At 40.5% G+C, this 24,501-nt stretch overlaps 1 protein-coding gene across 1 annotated transcript; it reads right to left on the bottom strand.

Annotated features, from left to right (window-relative positions):
- Positions 1 to 1,723: 1,723 nt before the first annotated feature.
- LOC137075897 (uncharacterized) lies at positions 1,724 to 11,415 on the bottom strand. The gene is made up of 2 exons (XM_067444848.1): positions 11,340 to 11,415; positions 1,724 to 2,897 (listed from the first exon to the last, which is right to left on the bottom strand). The coding sequence occupies exon 2, from the start codon at positions 2,884 to 2,886 to the stop codon at positions 1,861 to 1,863; it is 1,026 nt and encodes a 341-aa protein (XP_067300949.1). The 5' UTR covers positions 2,887 to 2,897; positions 11,340 to 11,415; the 3' UTR covers positions 1,724 to 1,860.
- Positions 11,416 to 24,501: the final 13,086 nt, after the last annotated feature.

Here is a 24,501-nt window from a genome sequence, read left to right as displayed (position 1 = left end):
ACCTCCAAAACAAATTAAATTCAGAATTCAACTGATTTCAATTTATTAAATAAAAATATTCTATATCATTTTTATTGTCATGTGTGTTTTAGACTTATGGACCTGACAGAAATGTCACATTAAGAAACGGGTGCAGCGGAGGGCAGGAGGACCTGCACCTGGTGGATAGGTCCGCCGGGGAAGGATGTGTTTGATCGCCTCCGTCTGCTTCTGGACAGCTGAGAACTGCTGGGAAAAGCTCTCGACCGCGTTGCTGAATAGCCCAACCTGGGAAATGTGAGAGTCCAGAAATCGATATTTATCGCTCCTTCATATCCGCCAGGTTGAGCCAGAGATGGCGTTCCTGGACCACCAAGGTGGACATCGCCTGACCAACTGCACGGGTGGTGACTTTTGTGTGGCCTAACACCAATAGAGTTTAGAATGTCTCTAAATGTCAATCCCAATGTGTTTTTTCATTATCTACATGGATATTAAAATCACCAACAATTAAGACTTTATCTGCAGCCAGTACTAACTTTGATAGAAAATCAGCAAATTATTTTTTGCTTTCCCTGGTGGCCTGTATACAGTAGCCAGCACAAATGTCAAACAGGATTTTTCATTTCACTACATAATGTTACGTAAAGCCTTCTGCCTTCTGTACATTTTATTTTCTGTACACGGGTCTGACTATGGGTGAATCTCCATTTGTCACTGCTGATGTCATTTAGGCCTTTTTGCATTACAATGCACCATCAAAATTATCAGTTTAATTATTCCAGCTGCTGTGAGGAATATTGCAATCCCCTCACATGTGATACTACTACTAGCCGGTCCGGACTCCTTCTTTATGTATACAGACGTAATGACGAAAAGAAATGCTGGAATTTTCCATGGAAATCCATCAGTACAATAACATGCTATATCATGCTATTATAAAAGTACGGTTGTGATTCGGGCTAAGGTAAGGGGATAGTTTTGAACATGCCAGTTATGTACTTGCTTAAAATTTGAAATTGGATTATTTTTAACTAAAAGTTACGGACTGACGCTTTATCTGGTTTTCTTAACGTTAATTTGATTCTTTGTCTTTCTCAGCATCGTGAATTTCTGCCGCAGACTGTTCTAACTGCTGCACCAGTCCTCATATCTATTTGTGTTACTCCAGATTCAATAAATGAGGTCTTGATGGGACAAATTTCAGCGTTTTGCAAATGATTATAACACAAAACACTGCAGATAACACACCACCGCACACGTCTTCCCTTTTCTGTCACAGGGGTTTCCTTTAATTTCTTTTGTTTAGATGACTTGACTTTGAAGGAGATTAACATGACCAGATGTTCACCCAACACAACAGAAGATACATAGAATTGTGTGTAAACAAAAGGTTACATACACCTCACAGAATCTGAAAACTAACTAAGAGGGATCATGACAGTTGCATGTTGTATTGTATTTAATGCTGCCTCGACTAACTAAGATAATTCACTTAACAGATGTTCACATGTAGTCCACAAGACAAAAGGACTGATTTACACAAATGTCCCTAGTTTGTGCTGAGTAGTTAAACTGCCCGTCATTCTTCAGAAAAATCCTGCAGGTCCTGCAACTCTGGTTTCCAGCATCTGCTGCATATTAACGAGATATATATATATATATATATATATATATATATATATATATATATATATATATATATATATATATATATATAGTAACGATATAGATAGATATATATATATATAGTATAGAAACCAATTCCCACATAATTTTAAGCAATGCATGCAGATCTCTAAATAATTGCTTGAGAAGTTTTAATTTAACTAAAGCACTTGATTATCCTTGGAGTTAAACCATCCTGATATGTTTTCATGATTATACGGGTGGCAGTGGGACTTCAGTTGAAGGGTTTGGCTCATTGTCAATCTTTAAATCACGCCAGAACAACACTGGCTCTTCACCAAAACCCATTTTGTACTGCAACAGATATAAAGACTTGTTTGGCTTCAGCTCAAATGTGAGTTGTTCTTCCTCTTCAGTCATTTCATTCCAGCTATCGCTTTTGGTGCTGAGATGTGAACCTCCATATTCTGCAGAAATGGAGAACTGACTCTTCACAATTAATGCTGCAAGATCTCCCGATTCAATCGAGGCTGATGCTGCTATGTTCCAGTTGTGTGTGATCTCAGACATCTTCTCTTTATTGTATCCAACCTTTTTATTGATTTTCTTTTGCCATTCCACTGGTGTATTGCTGTCATTGGTTATAGTTTTAATATTCTCCCAAATGCCAAAGGCTGGGCCTTTTGTTACTGACAGCCCACCAGGAAGGAAGTTAACAACATCGGGATGAACAGAATATACACCAATGCACTTATCTTTGCTGAAGTCGGTACCTTTGTAGTACTCAACCCCCCACTTTGACACTGGCTTGAGGAAGAAGCAGTCGTTTGACATGCCCCAGTAATAGAGACCGTTTCTGCAGTTGGGATGTAGGGTCATTACCACAGCATCTGAGTTTAGAGTAAGGTTTGTTGTTGTTCGGTAAGTGCCCTTTTCTTGGAAGATGATGAAAAACTTGCCAAAGGCTGAGAAGTAGTGGTCTCCACCTTGGCAGATGGGATGAAGGCAGTATACCTTAGCATCGCTGTCTGTCGTCAGGTCGGTGACTTTGCGGTAGGAATCGCCCTTGATGATGAAAAAGGAGCCATCTCCACTACCAAGGTAATGGTCTCCATTTTGGCAGGAAGGGTGCAGACTGAAAATAGAGATGTCTGAACCTTTATTGATGCTACCTATCTTCATATAGTAGCCGAGATCAGAGCGGATTATATAATAGTATTTGCTCACTGAACAGATGTCAGTGCCTTTTGCTTTGCTCTTGGGAATAATGTTGTTCATCGTGTCTGAACCTGCAACACAGAATAAGACAATCATTCAATCACCACACCAAATGAATGCTGTGATTGTAGTCCTTCTATAATGATCTCACTGATAGCCAAAACAACTTTCCACCCAGATAGCAAGCAATCACTGAAACAATATGGAGTTAATGTTAATGTGTCAACACTAACTGCATTGAATTAACATTACAAAGTGTTATTGTTCAGTATCACTTTTGCCTCAACAGTTACTGTTGAAATAATGTTGGATCAAGCTTGTTCAAGCTCTCTTAATCTTTCTCTCTTAATGAAAAAAAGGAGTAAAAAAATAAAATAATTTGTGAGTCATGGCATGTGAATCCAGTAAGAGACCTGCATGATTCCTGCGTATTATGTCTGGGGGAATGTCACACAGTGGCAGCCCCTGAAAACGCAAAGTGTTAACACTGTGAGCTTATTTTCCTGTTTAACACTGTGAAGCTGCTTTGAAACTATCGGCATTGTAAAAGTGCTGTATAAATGAAGTTGACTTGACTTGACTTAAAGCGCTCCACTCCAGGCTTGCATTCGTGTGGGAAGAACGAGCCTTGGCGTCCTTCATGTCATTGGGCTTGCGTGTCGATCTGCGTAATGAGCAAGAGACTGGTCCATTCCTTTCTCTTGCATTTTTACCAGATCGAGAGGTCCTTCTGCCCGCTTCTGGAGTGCGCTTCTGTGCTTCTTCAAACTGGGCTGGGGATGCTGGTTCTCTTGTTGACATGGATATTGAGTGCACTGCCTCCGAGTACTCATCGGGTGATGATAAATAAAATGATATGTTACTCGAGGTAGTCACTTGCGTATCTTAACTTAGACTGGCCAAAGGAACAAGAGACCCGCAGAGGATCAAAATTAGATGACAGATTTTTGCCAGGTGGCATCAGAGAGGTGATCCTGCCCCTTCTTTCCAGATGTAGATGCAGAGCTATCTAAATCTTGTAATAAACCTTATTCTTCTTGTGTCTTTGTGCATGCAACATCAGTTTATTCAACTACCGTAGGTGCGAAGGCACAAGGTTATAAAATGATGCCCCAAGTTGAAGAGACCTTTGCGGGTTATCTCTCTCTGGGTTCGCACATCATCACTTAAAAAGCCTACGCTTCCCTCCAGACCATACAGAATTACATCCACAATGGAAGGGAAAGTGTTTCGGCCAGTGGGTCAGGCTGGTGCTGCCCTGCACACCATGGCAGTGTTACAGGTGTACCAGGCTGATCTGCTTAAAGAGCTGTGCATGAGTGAGGGAAATGTCAGTGAGGAGGTTATTTTTTCTTCTGAGCTTTAGTGTGCCAGAGATTTGTATCTGCACGCGACCAAGCTGATGGCCCATGCCATCAGCCATTCTATGGGTGCTATGGTCACCCACGGAGCGACATCTGTGACATAACCTCGCTGGCATCAAGGAAAGAGACAAAAGGAAAGAGTTTTTTTCCTTGACGCTTCTGTGGTGCCATCTGGTCTATTTGGCAGTTCAGTCAACGTTGTAGTAAGTAAATTCAGGGAGGCTAAAAAACACAACAAGGCATTTGATAAGTTAAAAATCATGGCAGCTGTATCCACGGTTATACCTATGGGCCTTCTGCACATGAGACCGTTTCAGTTGTGGCTCAGAGCCAGGGGATTTCCAAGGGCCACTCCCCAAAGGTGAATAAAGTTTACATGCTGCAGACTTCGTACCCTTTTTTATGTGGTTCAGACCCCGGTTTTTCACCTTGGGTCCCACTCCAGGTCAGTGTTGTCATCGTCAGATACTAACAACGCTTCCCTGTCCCAAGGGGTCTGGAGTGGCCGTCACCTCGATTGGTACATCAGTTGTCTCAAAATAATGACCATATTTCTGGCCTTGAAATACTTTCTCAGGCAGTTAAAAGGCTACTACGTCCTGGTGCAACTGGACAACACTGCAGTAGTCACTCATATCAATCACCTGCGTGGACTGTGTTTGTGCCATTTAAACAAACTAGCGCAGCATGTTCTGCTTTGGGCTCAGGACAAGTTCCTGCCCCCAAGGCAGTTTATATTCCTGGAGGTATGAATGTGGGAGCAGATCTGTTATCCAGACAGGTACACACAGGGATTGATTGACAGTGCAATGTCCCTTTTAGTTCCACTAAGAGATCCCATGTCTTAGATGCAGGGGATAATATTACATCCCTGGCCCGAGTTATGGAACCTTCACCTTGCTGGATTTCCAGCGGATGTAATTGAGATTATTCTGAGTGTTAGGGTCCCTTCCACCAGAAGAATGTACACCCTTAAGTGGCGGGTCCAGACACTTCAAGTGCGACGACGTTGGTATTCTCGTTCCCCATAGCGCTTAAAATCAAGCGACACATTAAGTGTAGCTTTTTGAAAGGGAACGTCTGCGATTACTTGACTGTAACCTTGTTCCCTGAAAAACGGAACAAGAATATTGTTGTCCAGGACATTTTTCAGACAAAAAGAGCTGATGAGCACACCTATCACACATTTGTTCATTGCATCTGATGTGCGCAGTATTATAGTACTACCGCAGTTATATTGCAGTATTATTGTAGCACCGCTCCAGCTGTATTGCAGTACTACCGCAGTTATATTACGGTATTATTGTAGCACCGCTTCAGCTGTATTGCAGTACTACCGCAGTTATATTGCAGTATTATTGTAGCACCACTCCAGCTGTATTGCAGTACTACCGCAGTTATATTGCAGTATTATTGTAGCACCACTCCAGCTGTATTGCAGTACTACCGCAGTTATATTACAGTATTATTGTAGCACCGCTTCAGCTGTATTGCAGTACTACCGCAGTTATATTACGGTATTATTGTAGCACCGCTTCAGCTGTATTGCAGTACTACCGCAGTTATATTGCAGTATTATTGTAGCACCACTCCAGCTGTATTGCAGTACTACCGCAGTTATATTGCAGTATTATTGTAGCATCACTCCAGCTGTATTGCAGTACTACCGCAGTTATATTGCAGTATTATTGTAGCACCACTCCAGCTGTATTGCAGTACTACCGCAGTTATATTACGGTATTATTGTAGCACCGCTTCAGCTGTATTGCAGTACTACCGCAGTTATATTACAGTATTATTGTAGCACTGCTTCAGCTGTATTGCAGTACTACCGCAGTTATATTACAGTATTATTGTAGCACCGCTTCAGCTGTATTGCAGTACTACCGCAGTTATATTACAGTATTATTGTAGCACCGATTCAGCTGTATTGCAGTACTACCGCAGTTATATTGAAGTATTATTATAGCACCGCTTCAGCTGTATAGCATTACTACCGCACTTATATTGCAGTATTATTGCAGTACTGCTTCAACTCTATTGCAGTACTACCGCAGTTATATTACAGTATTATTGTAGCACTGCTTCAGCTGTATTGCAGTACTACCGCAGTTATATTACAGTATTATTGTAGCACTGCTTCAGCTGTATTGCAGTACTACCGCAGTTATATTGCAGTATTATTATAGCACCGCTTCAGCTGTATTGCATTACTACCGCACTTATATTGCAGTATTATTGCAGTACTGCTTCAACTCTATTGCAGTACTACCGCAGTTATATTACAGTATTATTGTAGCACCGCTTCAGCTGTATTGCAGTACTACCGCAGTTATATTACAGTATTATTGTAGCATCGCTTCAGCTGTATTGCATTACTACCGCAGTTATATTGCAGTATTATTGCAGTACTGCTTCAGCTTTATTTCAGTACTACCGCAGTTATATTACAGTATTATTGCAGTACTGCTTTAGCTGTATTGCAGTACTGCCTCAGTTATATTGCAGTATTATTGTAGCACCGCTTCAGCTGTATTGCAGTACAACCGCAGTTATATTACAGTATTATTGCAGTACTGCTTCAGATGTATTGCAGTTATATTACAGTATTATTGTAGCACTGCTTCAGCTGTATTGCAGTACTACCGCAGTTATATTACAGTATTATTGTAGCACTGCTTCAGCTGTATTGCAGTAGTACCGCAGTTATATTACAGTATTATTGTAGCACCGCTTCAGCTGTATTGCAGTACTACCGCAGTTATATTACAGTATTATTGTAGCACTGCTTCAGCTTTATTGCAGTACTACCGCAGTTATAATACAGTATTATTGTAGCACTGCTTCAGCTGTATTGCAGTACTACCGCAGTTATTTTACAGTATTATTGTAGCACCGCTTCAGCTGTATTGCAGTACTACCGCAGTTATATTACAGTATTATAGTAGCACCGCTTCAGCTGTATTGCAGTACTACCGCAGTTATATTACAGTATTTTTGTAGCACCGCTTCAGCTGTATTGCAGTACTACCGCAGTTATATTACAGTATTATTCTAGCACCGCTTCAGCTGTATTGCAGTACTACCGCAGTTATATTACAGTATTATTGTAGCACCGATTCAGCTGTATTGCAGTACTACCGCAGTTATATTACAGTATTATTGTAGCACCGCTTCAGCTGTATTGCAGTACTACCGCAGTTATATTACAGTATTATTGTAGCACTGCTTCAGCTGTATTGCAGTACTACCGCAGTTATATTACAGTATTATTGTAGCACCGCTTCAGCTGTATTGCAGTACTACCGCAGTTATATTACAGTATTATTGTAGCACCGATTCAGCTGTATTGCAGTACTACCGCAGTTATATTGCAGTATTATTATAGCACCGCTTCAGCTGTATTGCATCACTACCGCACTTATATTGCAGTATTATTGCAGTACTGCTTCAACTCTATTGCAGTACTACCGCAGTTACATTACAGTATTATTGTAGCACTGCTTCAGCTGTATTTCAGTACTACCGCAGTTATATTACAGTATTATTGTAGCACTGCTTCAGCTGTATTGCAGTACTACCGCAGTTATATTGCAGTATTATTATAGCACCGCTTCAGCTGTATTGCATTACTACCGCACTTATATTGCAGTATTATTGCAGTACTGCTTCAACTCTATTGCAGTACTACCGCAGTTATATTACAGTATTATTGTAGCACCGCTTCAGCTGTATTGCAGTACTACCGCAGTTATATTACAGTATTATTGTAGCATCGCTTCAGCTGTATTGCATTACTACCGCAGTTATATTGCAGTATTATTGCAGTACTGCTTCAGCTTTATTTCAGTACTACCGCAGTTATATTACAGTATTATTGCAGTACTGCTTTAGCTGTATTGCAGTACTGCCTCAGTTATATTGCAGTATTATTGTAGCACCGCTTCAGCTGTATTGCAGTACAACCGCAGTTATATTACAGTATTATTGCAGTACTGCTTCAGATGTATTGCAGTTATATTACAGTATTATTGTAGCACTGCTTCAGCTGTATTGCAGTACTACCGCAGTTATATTACAGTATTATTGTAGCACTGCTTCAGCTGTATTGCAGTACTACCGCAGTTATATTGCAGTATTATTGTAGCACCGCTTCAGCTGTATTGCAGTACTACCGCAGTTATATTACAGTATTATTGTAGCACTGCTTCAGCTGTATTGCAGTACTACCGTAGTTATATTACAGTATTATTGTAGCACCGCTTCAGCTGTATTGCAGTACTACCGCAGTTATATTACAGTATTATTGTAGCACCGCTTCAGCTGTATAGCAGTACTACCGCAGTTATATTACAGTATTATTGTAGCACCGCTTCAGCTGTATTGCAGTACTACCGCAGTTATATTACAGTATTATTGTAGCACTGCTTCAGCTGTATTGCAGTACTACCGCAGTTATATTACAGTATTATTGTAGCACTGCTTCAGCTGTATTGCAGTACTACCGCAGTTATATTACAGTATTATTGTAGCACCGCTTCAGCTGTATTGCAGTACTACCGCAGTTATATTACAGTATTATTGTAGCACTGCTTCAGCTGTATTGCAGTACTACCGCAGTTATATTACAGTATTATTGTAGCACCGCTTCAGCTGTATTGCAGTACTACCGCAGTTATATTGCAGTATTATTATAGCACCGCTTCAGCTGTATTGCATTACTACCGCACTTATATTGCAGTATTATTGCAGTACTGCTTCAACTCTATTGCAGTACTACCGCAGTTATATTACAGTATTATTGTAGCACCGCTTCAGCTGTATTGCAGTACTACTGCAGTTATATTGCAGTATTATTGTAGCATCGCTTCAGCTGTATTGCATTACTACCGCAGTTATATTGCAGTATTATTGCAGTACTGCTTCAGCTTTATTTCAGTACTACCGCAGTTATATTACAGTATTATTGCAGTACTGCTTCAGCTGTTTTGCAGTACTACCGCAGTTATATTACAGTATTATTGCAGTACTGCTTCAGCTCTACTGCAGTACTACCGCAGTTATATTGCAGTATTATTGTAGCACCGCTTCAGCTGTATTGCAGTACAACCGCAGTTATATTACAGTATTATTGCAGTACTGCTTCAGATGTATTGCAGTACTGGTTCAGCTCTATTGCAGTACTACCGCAGTTATATTGCAGTATTATTGTAGCACTGCTTCAGCTGTATTGCAGTACTACCGCAGTTATATTACAGTATTATTGTAGCACCGCTTCAGCTGTATTGCAGTACTACCGCAGTTATATTGCAGTATTATTGTAGCACTGCTTCAGCTGTATTGCAGTACTACCGCAGTTATATTACAGTATTATTATAGCACCGCTTCAGCTGTATTGCAGTACTACCGCAGTTATATTACAGTATTATTATAGCACCGCTTCAGCTGTATTGCAGTACTACCGCATTTATATTGCAGTATTTTTGTAGCACCGCTTCAGCTGTATTGCAGTATTACCGCAGTTATATTGCAGTATTTTTGTAGCACCGCTTCAGCTGTATTGCAGTACTACCGCAGTTATATTGCAGTATTATTGTAGCACCGCTTCAGCTGTATTGCAGTACTACCGCAGTTATATTACAGTATTATTGTAGCACTGCTTCAGCTGTATTGCAGTACTACCGCAGTTATATTACAGTATTATTGTAGCACTGCTTCAGCTGTATTGCAGTACTACCGCAGTTATATTGCAGTATTATTGTAGCACCGCTTCAGCTGTATTGCAGTACTACCGCAGTTATATTACAGTATTATTGTGGCACGGCTTCAGCTGTATTGCAGTACTACCGCAGTTATATTGCAGTATTATTGTAGCACTGCTTCAGCTGTATTGCAGTACTACTGCAGTTATATTGCAGCATTATTGTAGCACTGCTTCAGCTGTATTGCAGTACTGCTTCAGTTATATTGCAGTATTATTGTAGCATTGCTTTAGCTCTATTGTAGCACTGCTTCAGCTGTATTGCAGTACTACCACAGTTATATTGCAGTATTATTGTAGCACCGCTTCAGCTCTATTGCAGTACTACCGCAGTTATATTGCAGTATTATTGTAGCAGCGCTTCAGCTCTATTGCAGTGCTACCGCAGTTATATTGCAGTATTATTGTAGCACCGCTTCAGCTCTATTGCAGTACTACCGCAGTTATATTACAGTATTATTGTAGCAGCGCTTCAGCTGTATTGCAGTACTACCGCAGTTATATTGCAGTATTATTGTAGCACTGCTTCAGCTCTATTGCAGTACTACCGCAGTTATATTGCAGTTTATTGTAGCACTGCTTCAGCTGTATTGCAGTACTACCGCAGTTATTGTCTCTGCATTGTATTGATGTGAGGTTGCATGTCCTTCGAAGCAGAGCAGATTATTCTGCTTATGAGGCTCTTTCTCCTCATCAGCCACTAGTCAGCAATCACCTTCTCATGAAATGCATATCTATAGCACATATAACTAATAGTAGTTTTTGTCTAATTTATAAGCAAGAATATGTTTTTATGTGCATATGATAAACACATGGGGTAGGGTTAGTAGTCTGGGTTACGTGCATATATAATGTGCATGCATATGATATGCACGTAAAAACTAATTTTTGCTGTAAAATTTCACAATAAATAGAATTTGTGCTATAGATACGCACTTTCATAAGATTGAGATGAGTCAGCAAACAGCCACATTTCCACATTCAGCACATTCTGCCACAGCTTTACACTAGAAACTCAACCAATCTACATCAAAATAACACTGAACTAATACTAATCACATTCGCAAACTTCCAGTGTAGTAAGTAGATTCAAAATAAAATAGAACTTATGACAAATGCAGATAAATGTCAGATGTATCCAAAATACAAAGAATAAAACCCCAAATAAACCTCAAACTCTAATATAATATAAATAAAATATTTGCTCTGCCACAAGGAATTTACAAAGCAATAAATAATGTTACAAATACAAAACCATCCATAAAAAATAATCACACATGACTAAATACACATCCTTACAACAAGATATTTCTTTAACCAGCATGGATAGCCGATATAATTAAAGAAATGAAATAGATATCCCAGAAAACAGCGATAACCCTCCTTACCTTCCCACAAGCAAACAGAACTGTGACTGAGAGTTCTTCTTCTTCTTCTTCTTCTTCTTCTTCTTCTTCCTCTTCTCCGTGCCTGTATAGCTTACAGGGGTGGAGCATCTGTATTTATAGTGTTGTGTGATGGCATAATGCCCAGCCTCCCTCTGCTGGTGTTCAGCTCAGCTTCCTCTCTGACTCCTCAGTCTCCAGGATGGGCAGGATCATCTCCATCCCCATACATTATATCCTGTGCTCTAGTCCTGTATTCTTTAAACAGAATAAAACAGCCCAATATATCTGAGGATCTCTCAAACCGCTTCTCAACAGATCCCTGACATTACCTGCTCTATCCTTTATATGATTAAATAGATTACTACATTGACCATCATATTTGTTACATTTAAAAAATACATGCTCCACTTTTTCTAAAACATCACATTCATCATTCACACCATGTTCATGCTTCCCCATTATTGCATTATAATCATGTGTGTCATGGCATTGGCTTTTAATTTTCATCTAAGAAACAGACATCAACCAACACAACAACCAGTATTATAACTAAAATAGACCACATTTATATATTAGTCCTGTTTTTGTATTTTTTATAAAATATTCCACATTATGATCTTGCTGTGTCATTATTGCTGATTCACCATTGCTTTGTCACTATCGCTGTCTCCATTGCTGTGTCACTATTGCTGTGTCACTATTGCTGTGTCTCTATTGCTGTGTCACTATTGTTTTGTCACTATCGCTGTCTCCATTGCTGTGTCACTATTGCTGTGTCTCTATTGCTGTGTCACTATTGCTGTGTCTCTATTGGTGTGTCACTATTGCTGTGTCTCTATTGCTGTGTCACTATTGCTGTGTCACTATTGCTGTGTCACTATTGCTGTTTCTCTATTGCTGTGTCACTATTGCTGTGTCTCTATTGCTGTCTCTATTGCTGTGTCTCTATTGCTGTGTCACTATTGCTGTGTCTCTATTGCTGTGTCTCTATTGCTGTGTCACTATGGCTGTGTCTCTATTGCTGTGTCACTATTGCTGTGTCTCTATTGCTGTGTCTCTATTGCTGTGTCTCTATTGCTGTGTCTCTATTGCTGTGTCTCTATTGCTGTGTCTCTATTGCTGTGTCACTATTGCTGTGTCTCTATTGCTGTGTCACTATTGCTGTGTCTCTATGGCTGTGTCTCTATTGCTGTGTCACTATTGCTGTGTCTCTATGGCTGTGTCTCTATTGCTGTGTCTCTATTGCTGTGTCACTATTGCTGTGTCTCTATTGCTGTGTCACTATTGCTGTGTCTCTATTGCTGTGTCTCTATTGCTGTGTCACTATTGCTGTGTCTCTATTGCTGTGTCTCTATTGCTGTGTCACTATTGCTGTGTCACTATTGCTGTGTCTCTATTGCTGTGTCACTATTGCTGTGTCTCTATTGCTGTCTCTATTGCTGTGTCTCTATTGCTGTGTCACTATTGCTGTGTCTCTATTGCTGTCTCTATTGCTGTGTCTCTATTGCTGTGTCACTATTGCTGTGTCACTATTGCTGTGTCTCTATTGCTGTGTCTCTATTGCTGTGTCACTATTGCTGTGTCTCTATTGCTGTGTCACTATTGCTGTGTCTCTATTGCTGTGTCTCTATTGCTGTGTCTCTATTGCTGTGTCTCTATTGCTGTGTCTCTATTGCTGTGTCACTATTGCTGTGTCTCTATTGCTGTGTCTCTATTGCTGTGTCACTATTGCTGTGTCTCTATTGCTGTGTCACTATTGCTGTGTCTCTATTGCTGTCTCTATTGCTGTGTCTCTATTGCTGTGTCTCTATTGCTGTGTCTCTATTGCTGTCACTATTGCTGTGTCTCTATTGCTGTGTCTCTATTGCTGTGTCTCTATTGCTGTCACTATTGCTGTGTCTCTATTGCTGTGTCTCTATTGCTGTGTCTCTATTGCTGTCTCTATTGCTGTGTCACTATTGCTGTGTCTTTATTGCTGTGTCTCTATTGCTGTGTCTCTATTGCTGTGTCACTATTGCTGTGTCTCTATTGCTGTGTCACTATTGCTGTGTCTCTATTGCTGTGTCTCTATTGCTGTCTCTATTGCTGTGTCTCTATTGCTGTGTCACTATTGCTGTGTCTCTATTGCTGTGTCTCTATTGCTGTGTCACTATTGCTGTGTCTCTATTGCTGTGTCACTATTGCTGTGTCACTATTGCTGTCTCTATTGCTGTGTCACTATTGCTGTCTCTATTGCTGTGTCTCTATTGCTGTGTCACTATTGCTGTGTCTCTATTGCTGTCACTATTGCTGTGTCTCTATTGCTGTGTTTCTATTGCTGTGTCTCTATTGCTGTGTCACTATTGCTGTGTCTCTATTGCTGTGTCACTATTGCTGTGTCTCTATTGCTGTGTCTCTATTGCTGTGTCACTATTGCTGTGTCTCTATTGCTGTGTCTCTATTGCTGTGTCACTATTGCTGTGTCACTATTGCTGTGTCACTATTGCTGTGTCTCTATTGCTGTGTCTCTATTGCTGTGTCTCTATTGCTGTGTCTCTATTGCTGTGTCACTATTGCTGTCTCTATTGCTGTGTCTCTATTGCTGTCTCTATTGCTGTGTCTCTATTGCTGTCTCTATTGCTGTGTCTCTATTGCTGTGTCACTATTGCTGTCTCTATTGCTGTGTCTCTATTGCTGTGTCACTATTGCTGTCTCTATTGCTGTGTCACTATTGCTGTGTCTCTATTGCTGTGTCACTATTGCTGTCTCTATTGCTGTGTCTCTATTGCTGTCTCTATTGCTGTGTCTCTATTGATGTGTCTCTATTGCTGTGTCTCTATTGCTGTGTCACTATTGCTGTGTCACTATTGCTGTGTCTCTATTGCTGTGTCACTATTGCTGTCTCTATTGCTGTGTCTCTATTGCTGTGTCTCTATTGCTGTGTCTCTATTGCTGTGTCACTATTGCTGTCTCTATTGCTGTGTCACTATTGCTGTGTCTCTATTGCTGTCTCTATTGCTGTGTCACTATTGCTGTGTCTCTATTGCTGTCTCTATTGCTGTGTCACTATTGCTGTGTCTCTATTGCTGTCTCTATTGCTGTGTCACTATGGCTGTGTCTCTATTGCTGTCTCTATTGCTGTGTCACTATTGCTGTGTCTCTATTGCTGTCTCTATTGCTGTGTCACTATTGCTGTGTCTCTATTGCTGTCTCTATTGCTGTGTCACTATTGCTGTCTCTATTGCTGTGTCACTATTGCTGTCTCTATTGCTGTGTCACTATTGCTGTCTCTATTGCTGTGTCACTATTGCTGTCTCTATTGCTGTGTCACTATTGCTGTGTCTCTATTGCTGTGTCTCTATTGCTGTGTCTCTATTGCTGTGTCTCTATTGCTGTGTCACTATTGCTGTGTCTCTATTGCTGTGTCTCTATTGCTGTGTCTCTATTGCTGTGTCTCTATTGCTGTGTCTCTATTGCTGTCTCTATTGCTGTGTCACTATTGCTGTGTCTCTATTGCTGTGTCTCTATTGCTGTGTCTCTATTGCTGTCTCTATTGCTGTGTCTCTATTGCTGTCTCTATTGCTGTGTCTCTATTGCTGTGTCTCTATTGCTGTCTCTATTGCTGTGTCACTATTGCTGTGTCTCTATTGCTGTGTCTCTATTGCTGTGTCTCTATTGCTGTGTCTCTATTGCTGTGTCACTATTGCTGTGTCTCTATTGCTGTGTCTCTATTGCTGTGTCTCTATTGCTGTCTCTATTGCTGTGTCACTATTGCTGTCTCACTATTGCTGTGTCTCTATTGCTGTGTCTCTATTGCTGTGTCTCTATTGCTGTGTCTCTATTGCTGTGTCTCTATTGCTGTGTCTCTATTGCTGTGTCACTATTGCTGTGTCTCTATTGCTGTGTCACTATTGCTGTGTCTCTATTGCTGTGTCTCTATTGCTGTGTCACTATTGCTGTGTCTCTATTGCTGTCTCTATTGCTGTGTCACTATTGCTGTCTCTATTGCTGTGTCTCTATTGCTGTGTCTCTATTGCTGTGTCTCTATTGCTGTGTCTCTATTGTTGTGTCTCTATTGCTGTGTCTCTATTGCTGTGTCACTATTGCTGTGTCACTATTGCTGTCTCTATTGCTGTGTCACTATTGCTGTCTCTATTGCTGTGTCTCTATTGCTGTGTCTCTATTGCTGTCACTATTGCTGTGTCTCTATTGCTGTGTCACTATTGCTGTGTCTCTATTGCTGTGTCACTATTGCTGTGTCTCTTTTGCTGTGTCTCTATTGCTGTGTCTCTATTGCTGTGTCTCTATTGCTGTGTCTCTATTGCTGTGTCACTATTGCTGTGTCTCTATTGCTGTGTCACTATTGCTGTGTCTCTTTTGCTGTGTCTCTATTGCTGTGTCACTATTGCTGTCTCTATTGCTGTGTCACTATTGCTGTCTCTATTGCTGTGTCACTATTGCTGTCTCTATTGCTGTGTCACTATTGCTGTCTCTATTGCTGTGTCACTATTGCTGTGTCTCTATTGCTGTGTCTCTATTGCTGTGTCTCTATTGCTGTGTCTCTATTGCTGTGTCACTATTGCTGTGTCTCTATTGCTGTGTCTCTATTGCTGTGTCTCTATTGCTGTGTCACTATTGCTGTGTCTCTATTGCTGTGTCTCTATTGCTGTGTCTCTATTGCTGTCTCTATTGCTGTGTCTCTATTGCTGTCTCTATTGCTGTGTCTCTATTGCTGTGTCTCTATTGCTGTCTCTATTGCTGTGTCTCTATTGCTGTGTCTCTATTGCTGTGTCTCTATTGCTGTGTCACTATTGCTGTGTCTCTATTGCTGTGTCTCTATTGCTGTGTCTCTATTGCTGTCTCTATTGCTGTGTCACTATTGCTGTCTCACTATTGCTGTGTCTCTATTGCTGTGTCTCTATTGCTGTGTCTCTATTGCTGTGTCTCTATTGCTGTGTCTCTATTGCTGTGTCTCTATTGCTGTGTCACTATTGCTGTGTCTCTATTGCTGTGTCACTATTGCTGTGTCTCTATTGCTGTGTCTCTATTGCTGTGTCACTATTGCTGTGTCTCTATTGCTGTCTCTATTGCTGTGTCACTATTGCTGTCTCTATTGCTGTGTCTCTATTGCTGTCTCTATTGCTGTGTCTCTATTGCTGTGTCTCTATTGCTGTCTCTATTGCTGTGTCTCTATTGCTGTGTCACTATTGCTGTCTCTATTGCTGTGTCTCTATTGCTGTGTCTCTATTGCTGTGTCTCTATTGCTGTGTCTCTATTGCTGTGTCTCTATTGCTGTGTCTCTATTGCTGTGTCACTATTGCTGTGTCACTATTGCTGTCTCTATTGCTGTGTCACTATTGCTGTCTCTATTGCTGTGTCTCTATTGCTGTGTCTCTATTGCTGTCACTATTGCTGTGTCTCTATTGCTGTGTCACTATTGCTGTGTCTCTATTGCTGTGTCTCTATTGCTGTGTCACTATTGCTGTGTCTCTATTGCTGTGTCACTATTGCTGTGTCTCTATTGCTGTGTCTCTATTGCTGTGTCTCTATTGCTGTGTCACTATTGCTGTGTCTCTTTTGCTGTGTCTCTATTGCTGTGTCAGTTTTTCTTTTTTAATAAATATGCCAAAATGTCAACAATTCAGTTTTTCTGTCAATATGGCGTGTTGTGTGTACATTAACGAGAAAAAAGCGAACTTAATATAATTTTATTTAATTAAATAGTAATTTTACTATTTAATAGTTATAATTTAAATAATTTAATATAGATAATTTAAATAATTACTAACACTTTAGATTATGGCCCGGAAAGTAATGCATAATTAAAGTGAATTTACAGCATAATTTTCAGTAATTATTGTCACAACCGCTGGTGATCCCACCGTCGGCCATCAGAGGTCTCACTCATCAGAGTATTAACTCACTCTCACGGACATCATTTCCCATAATCCCACATGCCAGGACTGATTACCATCCACCTGTTCCTCATCACCTGGCCTATTTTTTCTCTGAGCACACACACACACACACACACACACACACACACACACACACACACACACACACACACACACACACACACACACACACACACACACACACACACACACACACACACACACACACACACACACACACACACACACACACACACACACACACACACACACACACACACACACACACACACACACACACACACACACACACACACACACTTTGAAGTCTTGTTCTGCCCCTGCGACATTTCTGAGCGGTTACCCTTGTTATTAGTGATGGCCAAATGAGGCTTCCTGAACCACTGAGGCTTTCCAGCCCATTGGTTCACCAAAAGGTTCATTTACCTGAAGCCTCATGAAACAGTGTGCTCTCTAGTAACACCTGCTGTCCAAAGCAATGCATCGCACACAAATCTACTCATCCTGAACAACCAAACTGTGGGCACACCCTTTTTCTATTGCCTGTGTATTAATAAAGTATTTTACTCTGCCTGTATTAACCTATGTACACACAACTCACACAAACACACAACTTTGTGTTCAACTATTCAGTAGTTCTTTGGGTTAGTGATGAGATTAATCTTTCCCTAATACAGTCTAGTCCTATAATAATATTATTATTAATAATAATAATAATAATAGCAATAATATATATAATAATAACACTAGGCCTACTACTAAAATATGAGGCGCCGTACAAGCCATAATTCATTCTGGTACTCTCACACACATGCATTCTCATTTCACATACATACATATACATACATATACATATATATATATATATATATATATATATATATATATATATATATATATATATATATATATATATATATATATATATATATATATATATTTTAAATTTTATAAATATATATTTATATATATATACTCATATATATAGTCTGCTCTCACACACATTCAATATAGGCTATATATATATATATATATATATATATATATATATATATATATATATATATATATATATATATAATAATTACGTAGTATAGGTATTACAACTAGGCTAATTTACTCTAATAATCTACTAAACAAAGTATAATGTAATATAATATATAATACAGCTATGATATATAATGATATCGCTACTACATACAACCAACACCTCAACACCAATGCAAATGCCTACTGCAAACCCCACAAGAGCCGCGAGGTTTCGAACCACTTTATCCGAAAGCGATCCTCAGAATGAAGCAATGACGTATTCAACAGAAAACGAGGCCTCGTTTGTCATCGTCACGTGATTTTCACGGAAACGATACAAGCCTCGAATCGGGGCTTCATCTGGAACGCCCCTTTTTGCTCGACACAAGCTCTGGAGCCTCGCTTCAGATGTCCCATCACTACTTGTTATTTCTGATCTGCCTGTTTACGAACCTGCCTGTTTATCAACTCTGCCTCTTGCTGCCTGCCATTTTGATCTGTGTTTGCCTGGACTCTGGTTATTCGACTGTTTGCTGCCTGCCCTGACCCTTGCCTGGTATGACTAAGATGTACACCTTGCCTGTGATACTACTGTTAATTCTTGGTTACCGACCTCTGCCTGTTATTACTGTGAGTTTGTGCGTCTCTAATAAACTGCACATGGATCCCAATCCACCGGAGTCCTCGTTACAGTTATAGTGTAACTGGGTGGTTCTTCAACTACAGGCACTTTTGGCCTTGTGAACTTGAGGGGAATAAAAGTGTTCAAATCAAAATTGTCACAGTCTAACAGTTAAATATAACTAGTCTAGTTTAATGATCCATAAAAGAACGCACTTACACTATAGCACAAATTGGGTTTTTTTGACATATTTTCCGATCCGCACTGAACAAATGTCATTTCCATCACATGTACATATTTGATTATTATTTAAAATTATTATGATATACATAATTTCTTAACAGTGTAAGAACACTTTCACACATAGTTTTACCAATTTATACCTATATTGCAATTACCATAGATTTGTGGATTAAGTAAATTAATTGTCACAAGGCCTAAACACAAAGCTTACATCCACTACAACCTGAAATATATTATTGCATTGATTAGATACATTTCAGAAAAACAACTTCTTGTATTATTACATTAAGTGGAAAATTATCCCATAAACTATGCAGGAATTTTTAATGAGTGATTACAATTTTGTACATATTTTTTAAAAAAGTTATGAAGTGGCGGAAATGACTGGGTATTGTGGAAATGACAATGAATGGACGTCCATGTAGATAAACAGAAAACATTTATTTGAAACCCATTTAACAAATCATTAGTCATTAGTCTGTTTGGTTCCATAACCAGATGAACAGTTACAGTCTTACTGTAAACAACTTTAACCACAAATAGTCAGAGGGTACGCCGGGACGGGGCCCAAGTACTGCTAGTGGCTCCGTACTGGCCGACCAGAATCTGGTTTTCGGACCTGATATCTCTCCTGGAAGGCTTTCCGATGGAGATTCCGACCAGGAGGGATCTGCTCTCTCAGGCGGGCGGGAGATTCCTGCACCCACGCCCAGAGATGTGGAAACTATGGGCTTGGCCTCTGAGGGGGCTAGGCTCATAGAGGAGGGTCTCTCGGCCGAGGTCGTTGAGACCATCCTTCACTCCAGAGCTCCGCCTCCGTCCACAAGGAAGCTGTACGCTTTGAAATGGAAACTTTTCTCAGCATGGTGCAGAGAACGCCAGTTGGACCCAGTTAACTTCCCCGGTCGGTACAGTGCTGGAGTTCCTGCAGGCAAGGTTCTCAGCAGGGTTGACCCCCTCCACAATAAAGGTGTACGTGGCGGCCTTGGGTGCCTTCCACGTCCCTTTGGGTGGAGTGTCTTTGGGAAGACACCCTCTTATTACACGTTTCCTCCGTGGTACCTTAAGGTTGAGGCCGGTTATGCACTCGAGGGTCCCGGCATGGGACTTGGCCATTGTCTTGCGGGGCTTGTCTGAGCCTCCGTTTGAACCCTTAGAGGAGGTTTCGGATAAGTTCCTCACCCTCAAAACTATCTTTCTTTTGGCCATCTCATCTCTCAAAAGAATAGGAGATATTCAGCCCCTGTCGGTTGGGCCCTCATGCCTAGAGTTTGCGCCTGGGATGGTAAAGGCTTTTCTGCATCCCAGGCCGGGTTATGTCCCCAAGGTTCCTACGAGCCCACTGGGCCCCATTACTCTCCAAGCCTTCTGTCCTCCTCCTTTCACGACGTCAGACCAGAAAAGACTAAATCTGCTGTGCCCTGTTAGGGCGTTAGATACGTATGTCCACAGAGCTGCCTTGTGGAGAAAGACCGATCAATTGTTCGTCTGTTTCGGAGCCCCGAAGAAGGGTGTTCCGGTAGCAGAGAATGAGCAAGTGGGTGGTCGAGGCCATCTCACTTGCTTATGAGGCGGCCGGGCAGCCATCTCCACTGGCTGTCCGGGCGCACTCTACCAGGGGTATGGCTGCTTCTAAAGCACTTTTTTCGGGGGCTTCCCTCCATGATATTTGTAACGCGGCAGGCTAGTCGTCTCCGCTGACTTTTGTCAGATTCTACGAGCTAGATCTGGCATCTACTGTTGGGGCGCAGGTACTCTCGTAATCGTGTGCGCTTCGGCTTCACACATACGAGACACTTGGTCCTATGGCGATGTGGGTAGAAGCGTTCTCACAGCGTTTTGACGCAGCTCGAGTTCCCCGAAAGGGAATGTCTCGGTTACGTATGTAACCCTACATACGTAACCGAGTCGCTCTGCCATACTCCCGGCGTGTCCGTGATCACTTACTTCAGGCTTTATCAGAAGCTAGTTCCTGTTTATGTTCACGGATGCTTTATAGCTTCCGGTCGATGACGTCATCACGCCGACGGTCGATCGATTTTCCGATGGAATGGTTCTACAGGCGCTTCACGACGCATTAACGCAGAGGCGTTCTCACAGAGACCTTTCTCTTGTTGACTTCCGCAGCATCTTAAAAATAGACGAAAAGTCATTCCGACAAATATATATTTTTAATAAATACAAAAGCGTTGTACATTTCAATAAATAAAATATTCATATGTAGCCACTTAATCTATGAATTGCACCTTGTAAGCACAATTGTCATTTCCACCACACCGTTGTCATTTCCACCCAAGAAGTTCATGTGGTGGAAATGACGGTGGTGGAAATGACAATTCTACAGTATTTTGTAAAAAAATCCAAGCTAGTAATACAGATTAGCTATGAATTGGTAGCAAGCCTTGCCTGCATGCAAAATACATCTATTTGTGTTAAAAAATCAATTTATTTACAAACTCATTTGATGTTACGCCATGTTTGGAAATGACATACAATAAAAATATTTTCATTTCAAGCAATATTTACCTTGAGTTTTCTTGTCCTAGTTGCTGAAGAAATTTTAAATCTCCTCCATGTCATACATGTGCTGTGATGTCATTGTTCATCTCCATAGAAACTACCCAAACAATCTTTCAAAAAAACTTTTTAAAGGCATATTACAGCGTTGTGGTGGAAATGACGGCAATACTGTGGGACAACTACATTTTGTATATAAAATCACATTAATAGTTGTCTGACCTTCAAAACCTCAATTATGTTTTGATTCTTTAACTGATACTTTATTCAGTCATTTATATAAAAAAAAGATAAATCCTTTTTTTACACTTCTTTTTTATTATTGAAGATCAGAAGTCTGGGTGTGGGACAAGCACAAAACAGCAATGTTTGCCTATATAATGATGTGTAAAAAGGTGAAAAAATCATTATAGACTACCAGTAAAAAGTTCCTAAAGTACTTTCATTGTAAATTTAACTATGAAAGTGAGAATTTTAAAAAATTAAATGTTTTTAATAAAATATGATCAAAGGACATGAAAGTGCCCGTAGTCTAAGAATTGCCCAACTATAAAGTAAGTACGTGTAGGTATTTGGGAACAATATGTAATATTCGGGGAATAAAGGGCTAACTTCAGGAAAAATAAAAAAAGTATTTATACTGTAAGTGTTTTTTAATTAAGGAGTAATTATACTGTAAGTATTTTTAATTAAGAGGTATTTATACTGTAAGTATTTTTTAATTAAGGGGTAATTATACTGTAAGTATTTTTTAATTAATAGGGTATTTATAGTGTAAGTATTTTTTTTTAATTAGGGGGTAATTGTACTGTAAGTATTTTTAATTAAGGGGTAATTATATTTTATAATTTATAAAATATATACATTATTTTATATATATATATATATATATATATATATATATATATATATATATATATATATATATATATATATATATGAATATATGAATGAATAAAATCAAGTCAGCTGTTCTAGGTTGCATGGATGCGCAGGGAGTTCTTTCCCAGAATGGAACCAAACTATATGCTAATAGTCAATCAAAACATTTGATGTAGTGGTCCTGACAGAAATGTAAATAAAATATGCATTTTCTCTGTTAAAAGTTACAGAAGTGGATTTGTCAAGAGCAGTGAGAGATTGTCTCTCTTTTGTTGTTTGATTAATAGGAGTGACGGACAGCAGGACATTAAATTAGACAATGTCGCTTTAAGCACTGCCTGGGTTTCTCTATGGCTCTGGGTCCATTATACAGTAACACTCCAGTTTTCTTTCTCAGTTTACTTGTTTACTTTCGTTTAAGACATAATTGAGTGTGTTTACGATGGTATTTGCAAAGATAGGATTTTGATGTATGTATATGTAAACGCTCAAGGCCAATAAAGTGGCAAATATAACTCCATTCAAAACTCAAGTGCTCTGTAAGATGTGGATCAGTCTGCGTATCTGAGGGCAGTCAGAAATGGTATCTTGCGCAAATGGAGAAACGAGTTGTCTTTAGCTGCTGACTGCCATTCACAGCCTTAAAATTACTTGTTTTTTTCCACCACAATGCTTACAATTGTATGCAAATTAAATATTTTTGTGAACACGTAACACAGCAACCTCATGTGAATGAGTAACTTCTGTTGGATACTTAAATAACTGGAGGATACATCACAAACTTTTTTGTGTGCCAGTGGATCGCATTCTGGAGGTCCCTGTGCCGAAGGTCCCTGTGCCGGTGGATCGCGTGCCGGTGCTCCCTGTGCATCGTGTTCCTGTGGTCCCTGTGCCGGTGGATTGCGTGCCGGTGGTCCCTGTGCCAGTTGATCGAATTCCGGAGGTCCCTGTGCCGGTGGTTCCTGTGCCGGTGGTCCCTGTGCCGGTGGATTGCGTGCCGGTGGTCCCTGTGCCAGTTGATCGAATTCCGGAGGTCCCTGTGCCAGTGGTCCCTGCGCCGGTGGTCCCTGTGGCATTGGATCGTGTTCAGGTGGTCCCCGTGCCGGTGGTCCCTGTGCCGGTGGTCCTTGTGCCCGTGGTTCCTGTGCCGGTGGATTGTGTTCCGGTGGTCCCTGTGCCAGTGGATCACATTCCGGAGGTCTCTGTGCTGGTGGTCTCTGTGCCGGTGGATCGTGTGCCGGTGGTCCCTGTGCCAGTGGTCCCTGTGCCGGTGGATCGTGTTCCGGTGGTTCCTGTGCCAGTGGTCCCTGTGCTGGTGGTCTCTGTGTCGGTGGATTGTGTGCCGGTGGTCCCTGTGCCAGTGGTCAACATCTGTTACAGCGTACACATAACCAGTGGTGCCACGATAGACATCATCATATAGGTGTATATAAAGTCTATGGGTGCCACTCTATCATTCCTCTATGTGCCATAGTTCCGGTCAAGAAAAATAATCATGACACTGTTATAAAATAATTTGACAGAGTATTGACACTTAATGACATGTTAATTTCACTTACCCTGTGCTGCATAAACAAGCGTTATAAGCTAATCTGTTTTTAGAGATACAACTCTTTACATTCGTTTTTCATGAAAACACATCCCACAGAGCGATCTACTCGGTAACCATCTGTTTATTACCCCTAGGTTCATTTCTCACCGGAGTTGTCCTTTAATGACAAGTTCAATTTATTTAAAAAAATCATGACATTATAATGGCCTCATGACAACCAATGTCAAAACCAACCACATGACAGTTTAATGTAATGTTAACCCATAAGTACCCAAGTAGTTTCTTAAATTTGATAATCTGTGTAGTAAAGTTCGTATTGTGAGGAAGGAAGAGGACACGGGGGTCGGCTGGACTGTTGACGCTACTTTATTTTCTTTCTCAGAACACAGCAGCACACTCAGGCGTGTGACTTTTCTCAAA

This window comes from Pseudorasbora parva, chromosome 5 (assembly GCF_024679245.1).
Source record: "Pseudorasbora parva isolate DD20220531a chromosome 5, ASM2467924v1, whole genome shotgun sequence".
NCBI classification, from domain to species: domain Eukaryota; kingdom Metazoa; phylum Chordata; class Actinopteri; order Cypriniformes; family Gobionidae; genus Pseudorasbora; species Pseudorasbora parva.
Note: the sequence above shows the minus strand (reverse complement) of the source record. Positions and strands in the feature narration are given on the sequence as shown.

Coding starts and splice junctions, on each gene's coding strand:
- LOC137075897 (XM_067444848.1), bottom strand. CDS start 2,886: ATGAACAACATTATTCCCAAGAGCAAAGCAAAAGGCACTGACATCTGT.